At 32.8% G+C, this 23,113-nt stretch overlaps 2 protein-coding genes across 3 annotated transcripts; both read left to right on the forward strand.

Moving 5' to 3' along the window:
• Window positions 1-760: 760 nt before the first annotated feature.
• On the forward strand, window positions 761-8,757 carry LOC133670037 (UTP--glucose-1-phosphate uridylyltransferase-like). 2 transcript variants are annotated; one of them, XM_062090436.1, is made up of 21 exons: window positions 761-1,329; window positions 1,606-1,907; window positions 3,279-3,385; window positions 3,515-3,605; window positions 3,714-3,774; window positions 3,853-3,930; window positions 4,008-4,058; window positions 4,162-4,214; window positions 5,090-5,165; window positions 5,630-5,699; window positions 5,877-5,923; window positions 5,998-6,063; window positions 6,686-6,718; window positions 6,949-6,986; window positions 7,071-7,146; window positions 7,225-7,281; window positions 7,387-7,470; window positions 7,562-7,660; window positions 7,737-7,841; window positions 8,255-8,326; window positions 8,475-8,757. In XM_062090436.1, the coding sequence occupies exons 1-21, from the start codon at window positions 970-972 to the stop codon at window positions 8,499-8,501; spliced, it is 1,953 nt and encodes a 650-aa protein (XP_061946420.1). In that variant the 5' UTR covers window positions 761-969; the 3' UTR covers window positions 8,502-8,757. The 2 variants fall into 2 exon arrangements, with proteins under 2 accessions (XP_061946420.1, XP_061946421.1); XM_062090437.1 differs by having other exon boundaries at window positions 5,630-5,687.
• Window positions 8,758-17,403: 8,646 nt separating this feature from the next.
• Window positions 17,404-20,638, forward strand: LOC133670058 (large ribosomal subunit protein uL3c). The gene is made up of 2 exons (XM_062090482.1): window positions 17,404-18,128; window positions 20,178-20,638. The coding sequence occupies exons 1-2, from the start codon at window positions 17,576-17,578 to the stop codon at window positions 20,465-20,467; spliced, it is 843 nt and encodes a 280-aa protein (XP_061946466.1). The 5' UTR covers window positions 17,404-17,575; the 3' UTR covers window positions 20,468-20,638.
• The last annotated feature ends 2,475 nt before the right edge of the window (window positions 20,639-23,113 follow it).

Consider the following 23,113-nt stretch of genomic DNA (forward strand, 5'->3'; position numbering starts at 1 on the left):
GGATGAATATATAGAAATCAAATCAAAACATGAAGTTCATTCTTCAATCAATCCAATATTGAAAGATAAAATTTAAAAAAAATAATGAAAAATAGGACAAAAAAAAAAGACTCTCATCAACTTAGACCAATTCGTCAAACTTGCGACCTAGATCATGAAACCATGATAATTTTATGGAAAATAATTTGAAACAAATCATTAAGTTTAATTATGAATCAAGCCAATGTTGAATAATAAAATTAAAAAAGAATAAAAATCCCAAGTCAGCTTAGATTAACCCGTCAAATTCGGTTATGAAATCAGAATAATCTCATAAAAAAATAAAAATAAATTATGAAACTCAATATTAAAGGATAAAATTTAAAAAAAAACTAAAAAAAATGAAGCACTATTTTGATATAGTATTTTGTGTGGAGGTTGGAGATGTTTAGAATTACAGTGTAAGGTACTTTTCAAAATAACTTTTCATTTAAAAACAAAATGTTTTTAGATTTGTTTTTAATTTTTAATATTAACATATCAAAATTATCAAAAATCACTAAAACAATATAAATTCAATATTTTTTCAAGCAAAAAACATTTTTAAAAAACACTAAAAAATAAAAATTTCCCCGAAACACTTCTTCATTTAGTTTTTGTTAATTAATTAAAAATAATAATGCCCTAATTAGTATAATGGATACAATGGAACTCATGGTGTTTTAAATAAAAATAAAAGGGGCCAATTTAAAAAAATACCAAGTCCATCAACTAAACTTGGACCCAAACCCGACCCACCAAATCCCTCTTCCTTCTCAAAATTTCCCTAAGCAGAACAAAAACCCAACAACAAAACCCTACAGTCTCACCATCGCCACTGGACTCCATCGCTGAACCCCCCCTTCTAAATGAAACTCACCTCTCCCGTTTAAACACCGCCACCGCCACGGCCACAACCATCACAGGAGGCTACTGCAATTTTTTTTAAAAATGACGCTCCATTCAATAATAATCCAAAAGCTACTAACCACAAACGCCCATATAGGGCGGCGAGTGGCAGCCCACCACTTGAAAATTTACACTTATGGAATGCGTAATCAAGTCTCCATTATCGACTCCGATAAAACTCTCATCTGTCTCCGGAATGCTGCCAGTTTCATTTCTCATTTGGCGCGTGATAAGAACGCAAGGTTCATGTTTGTGAATACGAATCTTCTGTTTGATGAGATAGTGGAGCAAATGACAAAGAAGATGGGGATTTATAGCCCAAGAGATAACATTATGTGGAGAATGGGTGGTTTCTTGACTAATAGTCATAGTCCTAAGAAGTTTAGATCAAGAAATAAAAAGGTTTGCCCTTTCTTTACAATTGGCTCCTTTTCCTTTAATTGAATTGTGAATACGAGTGTTCTTTTTTCTTTTCTTTTTTGTTAATTGAATCCAAGTTTTGGGTTAATGGGGTTTTTATTTTTTTAACGATTTTGAGGGTTAAGCTGCTTTTTTTATTTTTTTCAAATTTCAAGTTTTGGGTTAATATTATTTAACGGTCCCTTCTATTCTTTTTGCTTTTAAAGCTTTTTTTTTTAATTGTTTGATGATTGTATTTCTTTTATTTGTGCTGTTAAGGTATGTTTTGGGCCAATACAACCGCCAGATTGTGTAGTGGTGTTGGATACGGAGAGGAAGAGCTCGGTGATTTTGGAGGCTGATAGATTGCAGGTTCCCATTGTGGCTTTGGTTGATTCAAATATGCCATGGGAGATTTATAAGAAGATTGCGTATCCAGTGCCTGCTAATGATTCTGTTCAGTTTGTGTACTTGTTTTGCAATATAATTACCAAGACATTTTTGCTTGAGAAAAAAAAATTGAAAGCACTAAAAGGAAATATTCGTAAAGAAGAGCGAGATCTTTCTACCAAAGAATCGAGGTACTATAGAATTTACTTAATTTGTTAACCTCTGTTTAGGGTAGTGCCTTATAAGGTGTGTTGTGTAAATAATGTTCATTGCAAGAGAATAATAGAAATCACTAATGCTGCGTTTTGAAAAAGATAGGAAGATCCTTGATTCAGTTAATTATATTGTTGGGATCAATTATGGATGGTGAATGATGTACATGTACTGATTGATATGTAGAGAAAAACTTGGACTGGTGATGCTATTTAGCCTAAAGCAGGAAAATGGGTATAACAATCTATACTTGAGTGATTTTTTGCTGTGGCAATAGAAGCTCTATGATGTGAAGGATTATGTTTTTTATTGGTTTGATTAAGACTACTGTTTTTAGTGTCAAATGATTGTGTTTCTCATAAGTTAATTTCCATCCTGATGTAGAAAATAGCTATAAACTCAGATGAGTACTCAAGTTTCGGCAGATATCTATTGTGGATGGTGTACTGCAGAGAATTCTTTAGGTTCTCATATATCTGTTAAGCGGGACACTGGTCATTTAAGATTCAGTTGTGCTATGGTGTGCTTCTGTTGCCATCTTTTATTTCTAGATAGAAGGCTATTCTCAAATTATGGTCCACTGAAATGGGTCCTGGAAGGAAAAAAGTTAGGGCAGTCCTACCCTTCAGCATCTAGTTGCTGTTAAGATTCGAACACACCCTTTAGATTCCAAGTCCAAGACTCTACATTGTTACCAAAGAAGGGCTTCTTCTAGATGTTGCATTTGTCATTCTAGTTTAGCTTTTATTGTCTGTTTCGGGATGTGCAATATAGATTCTTATGATATAGTTCTTACTATTTTGATTCATGTATAAAGTACTTGCTTTTTTGCATTATAAGAGAAAATTGATATCATCTTTGGATGAGAGTAAGTTGTGGTATTTGCTTATGGAAGATATAATGCTGGTATCATGTTTGCTAATGTGTTTTTATTTTTAGTTTTTTGTTTCCATATGGTTGTGTGTGATGGAGTTAATATATCATGTTTTTCAAGTTGTTGAGGTTATTAGTCCGAAATTTGATTATCTAGAAATGTTTGTTTATTATTGAAATTGGTCGAACTGGCTATTCATTAGAGACTTGGACTAAGAGAGCATACAAAGCTTTATCCCTTAGTTATCTGAAGTACAGAAAGCAAATTAGTGCAAGGTTTTTTAATCCTATGCAGAGTAGGGTATAATGTGTTCAATATACTGTTGGGTTCTTCTTGAATCGATATTGGGGTCGTGGCATCTAGAATTTAATATTTTTAGAACTATGTGATTGGCTTTTCACTTGAGGTTTTGTTACGTTCTACTTATGTGTGGTTTGGTACTTTGGTTGATATGACATTAAATTGTGTTTTGAAGCAAGGAAATTCAAGAAAGTGTGCAAAGCAAGAACATGAGCAATATCAGCTCTCTAATTGGTGAAGTGCTTGTTGTTCCTTATCAGAACTTAGCACCTGCTTCTAATGGTAATGGTTTTCTACTTGACATGGTGACTTGTTTAAATTAAGAAGTTAAAGAATAATTTAGTATGTTGTGTCCCTTTGTTCCTTTTCCCTCTTTGCTTGTATAAAAATAATTTCCTGAGTTGAATGCAGATATTGCAGAAATTAAGAACCTTTTGGACAAGATTGTCATGGTGAAGTTCAATGACACTTTGGGAACAGCTCTAGGGTTTAATGGCCCCAAGTAAGCATGGATCCTAAACCTAGATATTTCATACTACATTATCTTCTGTGCATCATATAATTTGATCTTTTGTACTTTATTTATGTGGCTGTACTCATTTTTTTGCAGGTCTTTAATTGGAATTCGTGATGGTTTGACATCTCTTGACTTGATTGTTAATCAAATTCAGGCAAGATGTCTTTCTTTTGTATATAGGTTTTATTTTGTTATCTTTTCTCTGACATATCCCACTGCTAAACATCTGCAGTCTCTCAATTTGACATACGGATGCCATATCCCTTTGGTGCTTATGAACACTATCAGCACTCATGATGATTCCCTGAAGGTGATTTGTCCTTAGCATCTCCTCTTGGAACTGTGCTCATATTCTATCAGAATCTACTCATTGAAGTTTTCATGTAGGCTTTGGAGAAATATTCCACATCAAATGTTGATATTCTTCCTCTTAGTCAGGTTTGCAATTTTACCCATGTTTGTTTGTTTAACTATACATGCCAATAGAATTTGTTGAAGGCATAATTTATAGCTCACCTATACCATGATTGCATTTATGCAGGGCCAACATCCTCAAAAGAAATCTTCCAGTGGACAGAGCAGTGCAGATGAATTGTAGACTCTCACTACCTTTTGTTCTTTTAACATATTGAAGTTCTAAGTGCCCTGTATAAACTCTAAAAACCCTTGAAGTTTTTCCAAATTGTTCCTTAAAGCTCAAAGAAAGTCAAGTATCAAGTGCTGCAGCATTAGAACTATTCTTAAAAATGCTAGCTGTTTTTAATAGCCCACAATGCTTTACTACTAGAGATAATCCATCTTGAGAAAGCCAGTATGATTGTTGCTTTTTTGAATCTAGTAGATTTCAACTTCTACTAATAGCTGGCTTGAGCACTTCTGTACTTCTATTATATCACTTTCATAACTTCAGCTCCTAAACATTTCTTCCTTCTCATTCCCTGGTTTGTGGTTGTCTCATAGTTTCATATTGGTTTCTGAGGTCTGTTGTCTTGTCAAAGTGCTTTTAACGTTTGCTAGAATCACATTTAAATGACTAATTTTACTAGCTATGACACTTTCCTCTCCTAAAAATTATTGGCTGCACCTCAACTTTTACCTGATTATTTTTTTTCCCTAAAATATTGACATTTCTAGTTTACTGTGCAGTGTTTATCAAATCAATCCATTTACCATTCTATATCTGCTGAACTGGGACATTCTTTTTGCTAATCTTGGGTTCAATCTCAATAATGTTTCTCTTATAAATTTTGTTATATTTGACCCAAAGGTCTTATTTCTTCCATCAAAAACTCTTGGAAGTGCTTTGGTGAAAAATACACTACCTCAGAGAACTTTCGCTACAATATCACCTTTTCAGCTTCTAATATGTTAATTCTGTCTTGAATTTCATTTGGCCATAGGGCAAAACTTTCCTGATGATTGTTCTCTCTCTATCTCTGATTTTTCCTTTTCTTTGGGTTTATATGAAGGTATCCATCTGATCATGCTGCAGCCTTCCTTTCCCTAATGAAAAGCAGCGGAACTCTGGATGTATTATTATCACAGGTACACAATTCTTAAGGATGTTACACTACTTGCTCATGTGCTTTGCTTTATTTCATGTTTAACTCTTGCAATTTCTGTTGTCAATTTTAACTGTGATCTTTTTATTTCTTGTCCATTAAGTTTTTTGGGTGTATGTTCATTAAAGGCTATTGATGCATTTTGTGTTAGCTCATATAAGATAGCATTATTGATGCATGAGCTTGCAAACACGTTGTAAATGCAACATTAGCAGGTGACAAATATTAATTATCCTTGTTTAAAATGTTCATGGGCTACATTAACCCAAAAAACAAGGATAGGTCTCAAATAGGAATTTGAGGCTGAGTACATGTGTTGCCATTGCTGTTGTCCCTGCTTCTTATTACATGATATATAAAAAGAATGTAATTCAGTTATCTGAAATGGGCAATAAGAGTGCATGCTAGCAGGGAACAAATAACTGCTGTTCTGAACTTATTTTCCAGGGAAAGGAGTACGTACATGTGGTGAGCTCCGATAATGTAGCTGCTGCTGTTGATCCAAGTACCCTCTTCAGTTTGTTTATTTATCTCTTTTAAAGTCTTGCTTTTAGCTCTTTGTCCTTGTAGTTTTGATTATTTAATTTCTTCAAGTCTTATTTTAGCTCTTTAACTGTATGCCTTTTTGTCATTTCTTTTTCTATACTTAAGAATCATTTTTTTCCCCGTTTGTGCTCCTTGAGTGTTGATTCAGGAATCATGAGTCATTTGAGCCAAAACAATATTGAATACTGTATGGAGGTACTCAAACAATGAATTTTGTTAGCACTGCTGTTTTGGCTCAAAATCTGTGTTTAATTCTTAATGATTTTCAGGTGACACCAACCACTTCATATCTTTCAAAAAGTAAAATGGACAATCAGCGGCAAGGAATGTTTGAGGTGTCACCTTCACTTCCACTTCTTTTATAATGCTTCATTCTTTATTTAGACACTTTTGAATTGTGGTATGTTTGGATAATTAATAATAAGAATTTTGATGAATGAAGATGCTAAAAGATTCAACACATTTTCTTCTGTTTTTTCCTTAAAAAAATAAAGTACTAAAATTTTAGTAATTGGTATGTTCAAGGAATAAATTGGTATGCAGGCTGCAAATACAAGATGCGTCTAAATTATGTTTATCTTGAATACATGTCCTGCTAAGCTTGCACATCTAAATTATTTTTGGCTGCAATTGTCAAATCCTCATCCTGATTGTAATTCTTATTGACCAATAACATATTCTATTAACTTAAGCAAAGGGCTCGAATGTCAGCAGTTTTGACACAACAGCTTTCTACCTCATTTAATTCTAGAGGATGCATTTATAATGTACCATTGTTGAAGATCACAATTTGGTTAGTCCTAAAATGGTACATGAATTACAGACTCTTCTAACATATTAAGTATTCATTGAGTGATCAGGCTGTTTGGTGGCCTTGAGGTTCTGTTAAATCAATCGGCAGTACCTTGTGTGTTTGGTGGTAGCTAACAATTTCTATTCAATATATGTGCCATGCAGCTTGCAGAAATAGCGCGAACACTTCCTAAAGATGTGAGTTCTGATTTTCGTTTTCCTTTCTGCTTTTGCTTTTTTGAGACTTGTATTTGGTAGAGGAGTGGATCCCATTGTTTTCTTCACTTATTTTAATGTTAAAATCACATTGGGATGCCTAAAGTTTGTAAGATAATTATGATTAGCTTTGTTTCGTGGCACAATGCTATATTCATTTATTGAACAGCTTTTTTTTTTTTTTTACTTCAATATCATGATCATTCATGAAGTCAACGGAGAAGTTCAAGTTTATCGACACAAGAAGTTTGTGAGTTACCTATATACTCCTATAAACTCCCTTGATAAAGCAGGCAACGATGCTTCATCCTGTAAATTTTTTTGTTTTGTACAGGTGGGTGAATTTGAAAGCAATCAGAAGGCTTGTAGATACCAATGCCCTGAAGATAGAGAAACTGTCTATTTCAAAGGTGTACCTTTATTTTACACACTGAGGGCTTATACTTATTAGATAAAAACCAAGAATTATTGAAATGATTTATTTTTAGGAAATGGAAGGTGATCAAATGGTTTTGCAAGAAACAGCAGCTGGTTCGACAATACAGGTATTCATATATATATTTTTGTGTATTGTTGAGAATTTTTTGTTAACTTCTTGTGCTCTATAACTAATGACTGCTTACATCTTATGATTTTTTTTATTGATCCAGTTATTTGATAAAGCCATCGGCATTAATGTCCCTCAATTTCGGGCTGTGCAACTAAATGCAACATCAGACTTGCTTCTTCTTCAGGTTTTGGACATGACCATCTGGGCTATGTTATCATTTTCCCACTGAATAAAAATACTACCAATTTGAGATTTTTATGTATGTATTTCTGCAGTCAGATCTGTACTCCACCTCTGAAGGCATTTTAGTTCGGAACACAGCTCAAGCTAACCCTGCAAATCCATCTATTGAGTTGGGACCTGAATTTGAAAAGGTGACTATAATTGTTGCTAGGTTATTGCTTTATTTGTATGTTACCAGCACTTAATGTTCTTGTGTTCTTATCTCAGGTCAGCGATTTCCAACACCGTTTCAAATCCATTCCTAGCATAGTTGGATTGGATAGCTTGAAGGTAGCTGGTGATGTGTGGTTTGGAGCTGGCGTGATTCTTAAGGTATTTTCAACTTCCAATCCTTCATTCGAATTTATGTAATATGGAGTTATATCTTGCTGCCTCATTTTCTAAAGTTTTTAAGCTGCATGTGCGAGGGTGGATTTTGTATTTTTGTTTAAAGTGGACATCAAACTCTCATTTCATGTGCGCTGATTCATCCTGAAGTGTAGTGGAGAGCTGACATATTTGTGTGTGTGTGCATATATATATGGATACGAATTTTTATTTACACATTTATCAATTGCATTGTATTGTCGTATGTGTTTACAGTTGTTGTCCATGAATATTTACAAGACTAATTTTGAATGGTAGTACATATCAAAGTTGCAAATCTTTCTTCATTACCTTCAATTTGTTTTGAATGATGGACGGTTCATCTTTGGCTAAATGTTGTGCTTGTTTTGTTATTGTAGGGGAGAGTAAGTATTGTTGCAAAACCAGGGGTGAAACTGGAAATTCCTGATGGTGCAGTCCTTGAGAACAAGGTATATGATTTAAACTCCTGAAAGAACTTTTCTTAACGTAGAAATTAAAACAGAGTGAGAACTGTGAAGAAGGCATTAGTGATTGGTGAGGGGTTGGTTGGTTCATCTTCCTTCTCTTTCTTTAACCTCTTCTTTTGTGGCTGTCCAGGATATCAATGACCCGTCAGACATTTGAGATGGATTCTATATACTTCGTAATTTTGACCAGAGGACCAAAATTTGTAATGGGTGATTACTTGTATTCTCTGTTTGGTAGAAGAAAAAAACGTCAAAATGTGTAATAACAGGGCATTTTTGTTTCTGATTTTTGCACTTTTAACATATAAAAAGAAAGCAGCAAACTCAAGGGAAGCTCTCTATTTATGCTCCAGTGCACTGGCATTTCGCAATTAATAAAATGGTGGTTGCAATCTTGCTTTTGCAAATTCAAAGCAGGAGCCCTATCGACTATCCTTCTCGAGTGAGGATGCACTTGTTATCACTATCATTCTCTCCGACCATCAGGTATATTGGGTCCTTGTGGATGATGGCAGCACAATAAACATTCTCTGTGAAAGTTTTTGACCTAATGAAAATTGATGCCTTCAAGTTACCAAGTTACTCCAGGTTAAGACTCTTGGTAAGGATAGAGGGGAAAATAGTGCTTGTTTAGATATATTAACAAGGTTGAGCTAATCTAAGTTATCTTGATAAGATAATGCTATAGAGGCTTGAATTTTGTTTTTTATCAAAAAAAAATAAAAAAATAATGATGTTGAGATGTTGCAAATGTTATTTTTAAAATAAATAAATTTGTGACTCAAGTTATAGAGATGATTGAGTAGATTTGATTTTATTTTAATTAGATGATAAAATAAATAGACAATAATATTGGATGGATTAAGTTTTAAAAAATAATCATGATAACATAAAAAAATAATTTAAAAGAGAATTAACGATGTAGTTTAATTTTGAGTCTATTAAATACAAAATGATGAAATTGGGTAAAAAAATCTAAAAAATTGGTTTGAGTTAACATGAGTTAGTGTGATAAATTTGTAATCCCAGTAATCAAGGTTGACTCAATATGAGTTGTCTTGATATATTTGCGATCTAGGTTATGAGATTGGAATAACTTGATAGGAAAAAAAAAACAATGAAAATCATAAAGCTCTTTTTTTATAAAAAAAAAAATGTCAACTCGAGTAAACATAAGTTGGCATGACAAACTTGTAACCTCAGTAATCAAAGTTGAGTTAATCTTAGTTATCTTTACAAACCTGCGACTCTGGTTATGAGATCTAAATAACTCGATTGAAAAAAAACAATAAAAATCACAAAGCCTATTAAAAAAAAAACAATGTCAACTCAAGTTAACTTTTCAAACCCATAACCCAGGTAATTGGACTGAAAGCACTATTTCTAGAAAAAACATAAAACTCATTTCTCAATCAATTAAATGTTAATGATGAAATTGAAAAAAAAATTCAATTATGCAAAAGAATTAAAAAAGAAATAACAATTAAAAGAACGATGATCAAAATTGAAATACAAAAAAATTTGATATTTAATTTAAGGGTGAAATTGAAAAAAAAAAATCAATTTAACAAAAGGCGAAAAAAACAAAATCAAAAGAATGAGTACCAAATTGAAAATATAATATATGACAAATTGAGATTGAATAATGAAATTTAAAACCAATAAAACTTCTACAAAAAGGGTCAAGAACAAAAATTAAAAATCAAAAGATTAAAGACTGAAGTTGAAATACCAACAACAAAAAGAACCAAGTTATACTTTTCAATGAAGAAGAGAGACAAAAAAGAAAGCCCCACCGACAACAAACTACCCAACCACCATTGACACGCATTGCACCAAAAGAAAAGGGACATGATGTAACTTCTAATGACACAATAAAATTGCAATTTTGGTCACTAAGAGGTGGCCCACGCACCACCCTCAAGTGCTTGGGTGCCTCCTACGTGCCTGCGTTTTGACACACATGCTAACCTTTTCTTTTATTTAAGTAATATTTAAATCTATGTGAAAATACTAAATTGCCCTTTATGAAACCGATAATAGCAAAAAAAAACCATTGCAAAAGGACCAAAAAGCTCATGGACGCACACTATTTTTTATTTCAAGGGTAAAGTTGTCATTTTACTATGTTTTAAAAAGCAAAAAGATATAAATACCCTTCCTTATTAATTTGAAAGATGGTGATTTGGAGGGTAATTATGCCATTTTAGTTTGCTTAAAAAATTATGAAAAAACACATACCCCCAATCAATCTTTTAATGACTAATGAGTCTTGAGAAAAGACCTAAATACTTCCAACACCAAGACATTAGATTTTTTTGGGAAGGGAAATGACGTCATTACACTACTTCAATAAGCTATGCAAATAGGTCTGTGTCTATAATGTTTTTCAATACCCAATTAGTTTTTGTTGATAGGCAGTACCTTAAATGACAGACACTTCAAATTTTTATGGTTATTAAAATAAACTTAGCCTTTAATGCTATTTTTGAAAAATCATTCATGAGATCAATATGCCATTAGCACTAAAGAACTAACCTTGAAATTTCCCATGAAAGATGGCATGACAATTGTTAGAATCAACCAACTAGCCTTTTGTAAAAATGCCTTCTTCAATCTAAAGGGAAGAAAGGCATGATGATCAAAGATTAGGGGGCCAAATAGTATAAAGAAGACCAAGATGGACAAAATTGTTCGATGAATTACGTAGTTTGACTTTAAAAGTGGACAACCTAGACTTCAAACAAAGATCGAGTCAATGTTAGCACCTAGATAAAAGGAATAACTTATGGTCCTCGAAATCCAAAGTCCTAATTTTGTCTTTAGTTTGATGGATATGCTAGGAATTGAGTCGGACATGGCATGTCATCGGTTGAATGTCAATCCATCATTCCTTCTCATCCATCAAAAGAAGAGAAATTTTCAGAGAGGTATAAATAAAAAGTAATTTTTAGAGAAGTCGACAAGCTCTTAGAGATAAGTTTTATAAGAGAAGTCATGTATCATGATTGGTTGGCTAATGTAGTGATGATTAAAAAGTATAATATGAGGTGGAAAGTGAGTGTATACTCATTAACCTTAACAAGGTCTGCTCGCAAAAGAACTTTTATCTCTCTAATATTGACAAGCTAATCAACTTTATCATGGTTTTTAGTTTTTGAATATAAATATTAAAGTCCATACTGAGTTTATACTATACTTATTCTTACACCATTATTATAATATTTTTACCTTGGCAAAAATAAACTTAACTAAACATAATGAAGAAGAAAAATATAAATAACCAAGATAAGAACATGGCTATGATGTAAATTAACTAAGTATAGTAAATTAAATGATAATCATAAACAAAAGATTAATGATAATATAACATGAAATAGAACTTGAACATTATAAAAATACAAAGAAAGAAAGCAAAAGTAAAATTTTGATCTGAAAACCAAGATACCTAAATGTATGACAAATGATTATAGGCTAAAATTTAGAACTATTGATTTGGTGGCTAGCTAATTAATTAGGTGGTTAGACAAAATATCATTGATAACATTAGAATTGAAATATATGGTCTTCATGAAAGTTGTGAGTATTGGTCTAAGTTTTCCAACAAAAAATGAATAAGTTCATTTAGACTTCTAGAACTCGAGATATGAACTGAACACCAAACAGTATCTGAGCTACAAAATAGATTTAAACTTCTATTTTGTTGCTAATGTATGTCAACAACAAATCAAATTTCTTTCATAGCACAAGTGTCGGTTATCTATACATTAAGCTATGAAAGAATCAATTATTTGTTGTGTCAAGGGTTGTACATCATAAATCTAGACTCACCACTTAACAAGTATGGTATTAAGAATGAGTAAGATAACAATTATAAAACATGTTAATAGCAAACTTTTTTAAATATAAACATGAAAGTCCATGTTGAGTTTATATTATACTTATTCTTACACCCTTAGTGTAACCTTTTCACCTTAGAAAAAATAAACATAACTAAACATAATGAAGAATAAAAACATAAATAACCAAGAAAAGAACATAGCTATAATGTAAATTAACTAAGTATAGTAAATGAAATGATAATCATAAACAAGAGATTAATGAGAATATAACATGAAATAGAACTTGAACATTACAAAAATACAAACAAAGAAAGCAAAAGCAAAATCTTGATCCAAAAGCTAAGGTGTTTAAATGTATAGCAAATACCTCCTTTTATAGGGTAAAATTTAGAACTATTGATTTGGTGGCTAACTAATTAATTAGGTGGCTAGCTAATTAATTAGGTGGTTGAACAAAATGTCATTTCTAACCTCAGAATTGGAATAGATGGCCTTCATAAAAGTTGTGGGTATTGGTTTCATCATTCTAACAAAAAATGAATGGGCTCATTTGAACATCTAAAACTCGAGATATAGGTTTAACACTGAATAATATTCGAGCTACAGAACAGATTCAGATGTTTTTTTGTTGCTAAGATTTGAACTTCAAAACGGCAGTATTGAATCTTAAACTCTTCATCAATATTTTAGGCTTATGTTATAGCTTTCCATCAAGATAAACCACACATAAATCAAAGCTCTACAACTCCAGTTATGACCCAAATATTGAATGGTATTCTAGTTTGAATTGAATCAACCCAACTATAAATTTTTTTTATGCATAACCCTCTTTTTGTCTCCTCAATTTCAATAGTTAAACACATCAATCAATCTTGTAAATTTTAAGATATGTCTATTTTGCAAACCCGCATTTAAAACAAGCATTTACCATAATTTAAAGATATCTTATATTATCATACTTGTTATTACAAAACATGTTTAAGTTAGGGAATTTAATGAGACTTAAGTGCAATACGATGATATAAAACCTTAATAAAAATGTATTTATAAGTATTTATCATAAAATTATCCTTTGGATATGCCTTGTTTAAGTTGGTGAAGTCCACACACATCTTCTACTTTTTTGTGTTTTTTTCACAATGACCATATTAGTTAGTCAATTTGGTTACATGACTTCACAAATGAACCCAACAGTCAATAGTTCATCCATTTCTATAGTTATTGCATATTATCTTCCCCGTTAAAGTACATCTTCTTTTGGAAGACGAGAAGGTAGGTTGGATCAATTTGGAGCCTATTAGTAACTATGTCTGGGTTGATTCCTAGTATACCCGAGGTGTTAAAATCAAACTCTATCTTATATGAGGAAATCGATTAGTAATTACTATTGATGTGGCTTTAAGGTAGAGCCTATCTTGGTGATTTCCCTCTTTTCTTGTTTTAGGGATACTTCTTTCAATTGCTCTATAGCTTTGATTTAAACTTCTGTCATTTCTTTCAAAAACCTTTAATGATCCAGAAGTAAGAACTTCTCCTCTACATGTGTGAAGGTCTCTTAGTTTCCCCTCACATTAGCAATTTCTTTTTAGTAGAGAGTTTCAATACCAAGTACCACGTGTTTATGACTACGTTGATCCGATGCATGAAAGGCCTTTATATTATAACATTATAGGTTAAAGTAATGTCTATCACCATAAAGATTTGTTATAGGGTGAGGCATCTTGGGTATGTATCAACAGTAACCATGATCTTCAAGGTGCCCTGTACCGGTACACCTAATCCTTTAATCCTAATCAAAAGGGTCTTTATATGAGTCATTTTTGAAAGGTCAATTCTCATTCAAGACATTAGTTGTCATCGTCCACCAATACTCTATAGGCTTTATGGTTAGCAGAAACCATGAAAATAACCAGTGCATCTTCATGGGGATAAGTCATCCTCTCTCTATATTCTATAGTAAAAACAATTGGCTCATGTCATGGATTTTACTGATTAGCCATTGTTAAAACCTTTTTCCCGTATTTATTTATTCCATTAGAGGTATCCTCCCTACCAAGGTTCCCTCTAGAATCACGTTAATCTCGGGTAGAGCTTGGATGGGTTGAGTTAGTTCCTCATGATCCTGGTTCAAATTAGTGTTCCCTTTAAAAAATTATCTTAAATACCCCTTGGCTATCAATCGCTCTATTTCTTTCCTCAATATAAAGTAATCTTCAGTGTCATGCCTTTTTTCTTTTTGGATTAAGCAAAATCTTTAGTGTTATGCCCTATTTCTTATGATGTGTGTGTGTAGAGGCAATGCCATAGATGGGTATTAAACGTAGTCTTTTCCCTTTGATTCTCATGAAAAAATTTATAAGGGTGGTGTTTAAGGGAATCACGTTCCTCCTCTCAAGTATTGCATGTTCCCTTACTTGTCTTTTCTGATCGTTTTTTAAACTTTTATCTTTGTTGGGAGATCGACACTGTTAGAAATATTTTTTATTATATGCTTCTTAATAAAAATAAGGAGGTCCATACCGTAGTATATTTGTTTTCTTTATCCGGATGTTATTTTCCAGGACATGTTTTACTTTCATAAAGCTTATTTCCAATAGGGCATACAAGTCCTTTCATAGGAAATGTTCTCTTACCCCTATTATCAAGGCCTTTGAGGCTACTGACTCAATCAATCCTTCCAATTTAAGCATTTCTTTATTGAACCTCTTTAAATACACTCGAGTGAACTCCTTTTCTACCTGAGTAACACCAAAAAGTTTAGTAAAGCTCTTTTTGACGGGTATGCTGGTGCTAAACATGACACGAGTTTTGTAAAGAGGTTAATGAAACCTGTGACAGAGCCTGGCTCTAAGTTGTTATATCACACTCTGACTTGGCCCTTGAAGATCATAGGCAGGATCTTTCACATAGCATCATTGTCCTGAGCTTAAAATTGTTATATACATTTTAGACATGCTCACTAGGATCTATAAGGTCATTATAATTATCCAAGGTTATCTTTGTGGAGATATAACTCCTTTAGCATATGGGTATATAAGACTCGTTTGGATAAAAAAGATCCCTTTATCTCATGAGTATTGTTGGTCTCATTTTGATGGTGTTAACTAGCTATACTACTTTCAGACTTTTGCCTAATGGACTCTAGGGAGCTAGAGGATTTTGGCAAGGAATGGTGAGACTGATGGCTAATTTATTTCCCACGATGGCCAAATGGATTATGTTTAGAGTGATTACTTATTGGGAGAGTTTCATATCAATGTGAACAACCCCTAAGGAGGTTAGGGGATCGGCTAAGTGGAATGCTCTCTATGTTATTTTTCCATGCCTTTTCTGGAAAAAACAATTGTCTTTTAGCAAAGTGGGCAACTCGTGGTTGAGAAAATAGTATAAAAAATAAGCCAAATCATGTGCTAAGGCATACTGAGGTAACAAGTTTTGGCATTGCCCCTAGGATGCAAAGATAGCTTGGATAAGGGCTTCCACCTGATTGATAAGTTTCTAAAACTCTGAAGGAGTTGGTGGAGCATACATGCCAACTGCTTCAGAAAGGTCCATAACATGTCCCATCCCATGGATTTTTTAATTACTTGTCATTAATATTGGTTTAGGGTGTAAAAAACTAGCTTTCAAAAGTAGTTAATGGCTTTTGATTAGTTTCTCATAGACAACGTCAATTAACGATCTCTAAAAATCCAATATGCTCAAGAATAAGGTTTTTGTGTTTGGATAGTAGATGATCATGCATTCACAACAATATTTCATTCCTACAAATTGAAAGAACAGAGGGTTGGTGGTTGAGGTCTCAGTTTTTACAAAACAGTCCTTTATGGAGTTTTAGAACTCTGTAATGATTAAGTTAGTGACTCTATAGCAAGAGATTGTAATAAATGAAGAAATAAGCATTTAACTATAAAAGAACAAATGTTTTCTCTTGGTCTTTTTATGATAAAAGCTTTGAGAATATATGATAAGAAATAAAGATCGTGATCCATTTACCTAGATAGTTTAGAGGGTACTTTAGCCCTTGTATCGTGTCCCTTCTCTCAAAAGGCCTGAAAGTTTTTTCCTCCTAAATATTTTAGTAAGGAAAAAATCATTTACATCATCATTAATGTTGATGAAAATGTCTCTTACATAACATTAATGTTGATGAAAATTATCTTTTCACATCAATGGTGCTGATGGATAAACAATAGAGTTATATAAGACTTTTATATCTTATTTGGCATGCAATATTAATGTTAATGGGAATATCCATCTCATAGCATTAATGTTGATTGAAATACAACCGACTCTTAAATGATTTTCATACACCTAGGGGTGTAGGGAAATGACTACCTTAAACTTTTAGCGTTAAGAGTCTTATGGATAACCTTGCGACCCACCATAAGGCTAACAAAGACCATCAACTTCATGTTTGGATCTAGAATTATCCTTAATCAAAGATGTTGAGTCAGTGTCTCGCTAGGCGTCCTTGGGCTCAACATATAGTCGGGTCTAAAAAAACTGAGTTTGACATCATATCAAGCCTACAAGTGCTTGGGCTTAACACGTGACCGAGCCCAAGAAAATTGGGTCTAGTAACTTACTAGATTCACAAGCACTTGGGCTCAGTATGTAGCCAAGCTCAATGGAGTTGGGTCTAATATCTCACTAGACCCACAAACACTTGAGCTTAGCTCATAGTCGAGCCCAATGAAGTTAGGTTTGACATCTAACCATATCCTTAGGTGTTTGGGCTAAACGCGTATCTTAGTCCAATGAAGCTGGGTCTGGTATTTCTAACCTACAAGTGTTTGAGCTCAAAACATGACTGATTTCAAGGGTTTAAGGTTCTCATTTTATCTCTGATCATTTTCGTTCATAGCTCTTTCAAGGAAACAACGTTTATGTAAAATATGTTGATTCATCGGTTATAATTTAGTGTAACAAGACTATTTTCATCTTCAAAAATGTCTTGAATCATTTTACCTATGTTAATGCATTTAAAAAATTATTTTTTTAAGCATAATTCAAGCCCCAGATAATAAATATAATATGAAAAATAAACTCATCAAAACAATTATTTTACAATCGTACAAGGATAAATAAAATATGAGTTTTTTTTTGCTTAATAAATAAAATAAGAGCTAGAAATATTGTATTTAATTTAAGAGAGTAAGATATATACGAGAGAGAGAGGTCATGGTGGTATTCCTATAGTCTAGAGCACACAAGATTCCCACCTCTCCTTCCACACTTTTTTTAAACAAGGATAAGAAAAGTGCTTTCCTTCCTTCCTTTTGTTATCCATCGTATTTCCCTCTCCTTAGGTCTTTCTCCATTTTCTTCTTCACTGAATGACCAAGAAATCTCCTTTCGAACATTGAATTACAAAAACACAAGAGATATGCCACTCTCTGCTATAAATCAATTTTGCTATCCCACCCCATCGCTTGTCAAGACCAAAACCCCCACTTCTTTAAAATGCAGTTTCCTCTCAAAAAGCCCACCTTTTCCCCTCACAAAAACAACCCCTTTAACCCTCAACAGAAACCAAAAGTTCAGCCTTTCCATTGTGGCAATGAGCATGGAAGCTGGGGTTGGTGTTATGGGAACTAAACTTGGAATGATGACTTACTTTGATCCTAATGGGAAAGTGGTTCCAGTTACCGTGGTTGGTTTTAGAGAAGGAAATATCGTGACCCAAATTAAGACTGATGCTACTGATGGGTATGATGCAGTTCAAGTTGGGTATAGGAGGGTTAGGGATAAAAAGCTGACTAAGCCTGAAATGGGTCATTTGGAGAAGGCTGGAGTTATACCTATGAGGCATTTGCAGGAGTTTAGGCTACAAGGTCTTGATGGGTTTGAGGTTGGACAGAAGTTGTTGTTTGAGGAGCTCTTCAAGGAGGGTGATCTTGTTGATGTCTCCGGGACAACCATTGGCAAGGGTTTTCAAGGTTTGTTTTCTGGTTCCCCCCTTTTTTCTCTTTTTTGGTTTGGGTTTATTTCGTTCTTGATGTTGAAATTTTAATGGTCTCTTTGGTGTTTGATTGTGTGCTCTGACATACTGATTAATTTAATATATAAGTTGGAAGAGAACTCAAATGGCGGGCTTTTGGTTATGTTTAGACAACAATTTTAAAAATGATTTGATGGGATGTTCCGTCATACTTTTGTTTGAAATATTGAGTTAATGGACTGTGGAGATTGAGAAACTACATAGAGTATTGTGATTTCAGGAAATCCTGAAATACTGATGAGTTGCAGTTTAATGGGGTAATCGATGCCACTGTAGATAAATGTTGCGTGTTATGTGATGAGGGATGACATGCGGTGCTAAGAAGTTATAGTTTGGATTTTTGTTTTCTGGAACAAGTAAATGTGATTTAACGCCAAGATTTTTTTCTCTAGCCACAACAGCTATGTCACCCTTGATCAATTTTGCACACCAAACTGATAATTCTGTGCAGTCAGACTGCTGCATCATGCCAATGTCACATATTCGTGATGGTATCTTTGTCCCTATCCAATAATTTCTCATTCTTCATTAATCTGTCAGAAAAGTGCATATTCCTTCTGTCATCAGAGTGATTGTGAATCAGGAGGAGAACTGGGGACTTTATGGTGTTATAACGGGATAATTCTAAGAGATAAATGTAAAATTTTGACTATAATTTTTAGATGACAATGTGAATACAAGGAAGCTAATTTGTTTCTCGCCTTCTAAATGCGCGCGCACACACGGATAGATAGAATAATAGATGTCGGTTATTTGATTCTAGATTGTAAAGATGTTCATATCGTAGTGGGTGTATTAACCTCATGTATGATACCAAAAAGTTTGATGAACAGTAGGGCAGTTGGGAGATATGTCATCAGCTTCTACCTCCTGCTGTTGGATTTTTGTCAACTGATCGTGACTGTTTCAGACTCCTTGAGTTCATTTGTTAACCCGCATCGATTAGAAAGATCACATCCAGTCGCTTGAATTCACCAATGCATCTTTCATTTGTCTTTCTGTTGATTTAACTTGCTTAAATGGGTACCTTTAAAGTAGTTTTTTTCTACTTTATATGGGTGGTTGGACACAGTTCTTATGCACCCTGAAATGATCATCTCCAGTATTCTTAGATATGCGAGATAATCATAGTTACCCACTGAACATTCTTCAGTGTATTATATGGGGGCATTTTTAAAAGTCTTCACTTGCTTCTGCTGCTTGAGTGTTTCAAGATTAATTTGCTATGCCTTTCATTTAATTTCAAGAACCTCATGAGATAAAAGTGTCCCTCAGAAGGCAGATTTGAAGCTTACAAGCGTGTTGGTATCAAAACTATTGACAACTTGTAGAATGTTAACTGGTTTGGGGAGTAAACTTTTCATCAGCTCATTTCCTGGTTCTACCAAGGCTTTCTTGGAGTGGGGCCAGCTTTTATTAATGGGATTCTTGAAAGTTTCCCTGCTTGCTAATGTGGTTTATTATGATATCCACTAAATTAACCCCAGCTGTAGTGAATTCGAGTTAACCAAGGCTTAAGTAGTTTGATCTTTAATAATAATAATAAAAAAAAAAACCTCTAAATGAAGCATTTCCCCCCTTGAATCAGTACTTACAAGAATGTGCATACGCGTCCTTGCTTGGTGTAGTAATGCAGGTTTGTTGGGAAAATGTGACAGTCTTTTGTAAATGGTAGCAGTCATAGTAAATTGTTGTCCTAAACTTACAATGTTATAACTTATAACGAGCTCATGGTTTGTGATGTATGATACACAATCTGTTAGGCCTCTGCTTAAGATTGGTGCTGGCTGCTGTTACTTTTTGCACTGTCCATAATACTGTGGTTGCCATCTTTTATTGTATCATGTTTGTATGGTTAGTGATCAATTTTAGTTTTGTTTTCCATTCTCTTTTTCATTCATTTGAGCAGTGTGTTTCTGATGTACTGATAATTTAAAATTCCTTTCAAGCTAATATCCGTTTCCTTCTTTTTCCCAATTTCACTCAGGTGGTATTAAGCGTCACAATTTCAAAAGGGGTCCGATGTCCCATGGTTCCAAGAGTCATAGAGCTTTGGGATCCATTGGTGCCGGAACAACACCAGGTCGTGTATACAAGGGGAAGAAGATGCCTGGCAGGATGGGTGGGACCAAGACAAAGATCAGAAAGCTCAAGATTGTAAAGATTGATAATGATCTTCGTGTTGTGATGATCAAAGGTGCCCTCCCTGGTAAGCCAGGGAACCTTCTACGAATTGCACCAGCTAAGATTGTTGGTAAAAACATACCAAAGAGTTAGCTCTCCCTGTAATTTTTCGTTAATGCATTGCCAATGACAGAAGCCAATGCAACTTTCTTTTGCCTGTTAACATCATTCGGTGCTTCCTTGGGTATGTGCTTTGAATTCACAATTTTGAAACGCCTCAGGGAAGGATGTTTCCTGACTATCAACGCTATTTTGAGATGATAACCCCTTGTTTCTACTATCATGTGAAGGTAATCAAGTTACCTAAATTCAAAATTATAGTCTTGCCAACATTTTTTTTTATAACTGCACATGGAGGATTGGAATGACAAAAATGTTTACATTTAGGAAGAAAGGCCACTCTTCATTCCTACTGATCATCAACAATTTAGAGACAGGTAGTTTACAGGAAAGCCTGGTTTCAACTGTGATGTCGCGCCAGCCGAAGGGGAATCTTTAAGATCAACGGGGTGCGGTAGGTTTGTTATTTTCTGCCTCTATTGTGTAGGAGGGAAATGAAGAATTCTGTCCCTTCCCTCCAGGTAATACTAGGTTTTTTTAACACTTTTTAACCCGCGTTACGCCGGCAGGCAGGAACCTTAAAAAAAAACCATAGAGATGTTAGAACGTTAAGAATTTGATATGTAATAGAAAAAATCTTTTTAAAATATTAGAGGAGATGTTTTATTTTAAAAAAAATATTAAAAAGTTAATAGACTAGATTGACTCGGATCAGTTATATATTAATTTGTGATATGGTGCCGGGAGCTCATGATAACTTTATATAATTCAAATCTTTATATAATTTAAATGAAATAAATTATAAAGTTCAATTTTAATTAATTAAATATTTAAGGCTTTAAATAAAAACTCATATAAAAAAAAATACTCAAACAAACCTAGATTGGTGACTTGTACTATGCTACAACTCATACCGAATTGGTTTTAACATTAAAAAAAAAAAGGATAATCAAGTGATTATAACATAAATTTACATCAAAACTATTCTATATACTTATTTATTTTATTTTATTTAACCAAATATATTTATGTTTCTTTTGGATATATATATTTGTTTTAAGAAAATAACCAAACATAAGATAAAGGAATATAAAGAGTTTGTGAAATTATGATCAAAATATAATGGCTAACCTTATTTATTTCTCTTTTTTTAATTCTAGTTATTGAGATATTTCAAAAAATATTATTTATTACATGTTTTTTATGGGTTAATGAATCTGGATGTTCTTTAAAATTGTCTTCACAATGTCCCTCGTCATTAGAAAAATTTAATCCAAATCTTGTACGGTTGATCCATCCATATCATTTGTTTCTTGTCACTAATGAAGTTGTTTGAATAATAGCAACATCTTATTTCAAATCTGAATAAATAGTGATGTGATTGTAATTTTTGAGATTAAAGAATCAAAGATTACTTATTACTAGTTTTTTACACTTGCTATGTTACAGGTAAACTTTTTTAAAAAAAAAATTAAAGAAGTTAGAAAGTAAAAAATTCTATAATGATCGAAACATTTTTAAAATATTTAAATAGTAACATGTTAGACAATTAATTTTTTTAAAAAAAAATTAAGACGAAAATATATTAAATCTAGCTAGATAAATTATGGTGGACTTGTAAAACTTATGATTTGATATATAAGATCATGATAAAACTATCGAATCCATACCAAAATAAATTAAAAAACTTAATAACCAAATATCAAAGGTTGTAAGCAAAGAAAAAAATTGAATTTTTTTTTTAAAAAAGCCAAAAAAAGATGATGCAACGCTCTAGATCGGGCAAGATTTTCCCAAATGTCAGAAGAAAATAGTTCAGGTGATGCTAAGATTTTCTAAGAAGTAAAAAACATTTGAGACTTATATCATTGAATCGACTAGATTTAATAAGTTTGGTTAATTTAATAATATATATATAATAACTCAAATTTAATAACATGAAAAACCAAGCAATCCTGAACAAATATTCTAAATTGAGTTAATCTTTCAAATTTGCAATCCATGAAATCATAAACCTGAATTCAATTAAGAAGTGTAATTCTAAACTAATTTAATATCGAAAGATGAAATAAATAAATAAAACTCTTAATCTAAAAGATTTAGTATCAAATCAGAAAGAAAAAAAATGGAGGGTGAAATTAAAAAAATTAAATAAAAAAACTATCTTAAATAAAAAAAATAGCAATCAAAATAATGATGATCAAATCTGAGAAACTAAAAAAGTTAAATAATAATGAAATTGAGAAAAAAATTCAATTTTTAAAATTAATCACAATGAAAAAAATAGGAATAAGAAAAGAAGGAACCAAATCAAAAGAAATAAACTTTAAGAGCTAATTTGCATATTTAGAGGGCTAAATACAGATTTATAGGAGGAGGGGAAAAAAAGAAGAAGAAAAGAATGTTGTTGGCATCAAATCATAGATTTGTTAACCACATACGCTTCCTAGTAAGGAAGAAGATGTTGAAACAAAATGAATGATATGAAATAGTTGTATGTGTCATTCAAAGACATGAAAGTAACTAATGAGTGTACACACATATCAATAACATTTATGATTTTATTTATTTATTTATTATTTCATGTAGGATGAAATAATTATTATAAAATAAACTATTGTGAAATAACGAATAAACAATTTTAAAGGAAATGAAGTCAAAAATAAAATACCTAAAAAG

Source organism: Populus nigra, chromosome 12 (genome assembly GCF_951802175.1).
Source record: "Populus nigra chromosome 12, ddPopNigr1.1, whole genome shotgun sequence".
Lineage (NCBI taxonomy): Eukaryota > Viridiplantae > Streptophyta > Magnoliopsida > Malpighiales > Salicaceae > Populus > Populus nigra.

Bases quoted from the DNA above. Each gene is read 5' to 3' on its own strand.
- LOC133670058 (XM_062090482.1), top strand. From the start codon at position 17,576: ATGCCACTCTCTGCTATAAATCAATTTTGCTATCCCACCCCATCGCTT. The intron at 18,129-20,177 runs GTTTGTTTTCTG...AATTTCACTCAG, and splicing joins CATTGGCAAGGGTTTTCAAG to GTGGTATTAAGCGTCACAAT.
- LOC133670037 (XM_062090436.1), top strand. From the start codon at position 970: ATGACGCTCCATTCAATAATAATCCAAAAGCTACTAACCACAAACGCC. The intron at 7,471-7,561 runs GTTTTGGACATG...GTATTTCTGCAG, and splicing joins CAGACTTGCTTCTTCTTCAG to TCAGATCTGTACTCCACCTC. The intron at 8,327-8,474 runs GTATATGATTTA...GTGGCTGTCCAG, and splicing joins GTGCAGTCCTTGAGAACAAG to GATATCAATGACCCGTCAGA.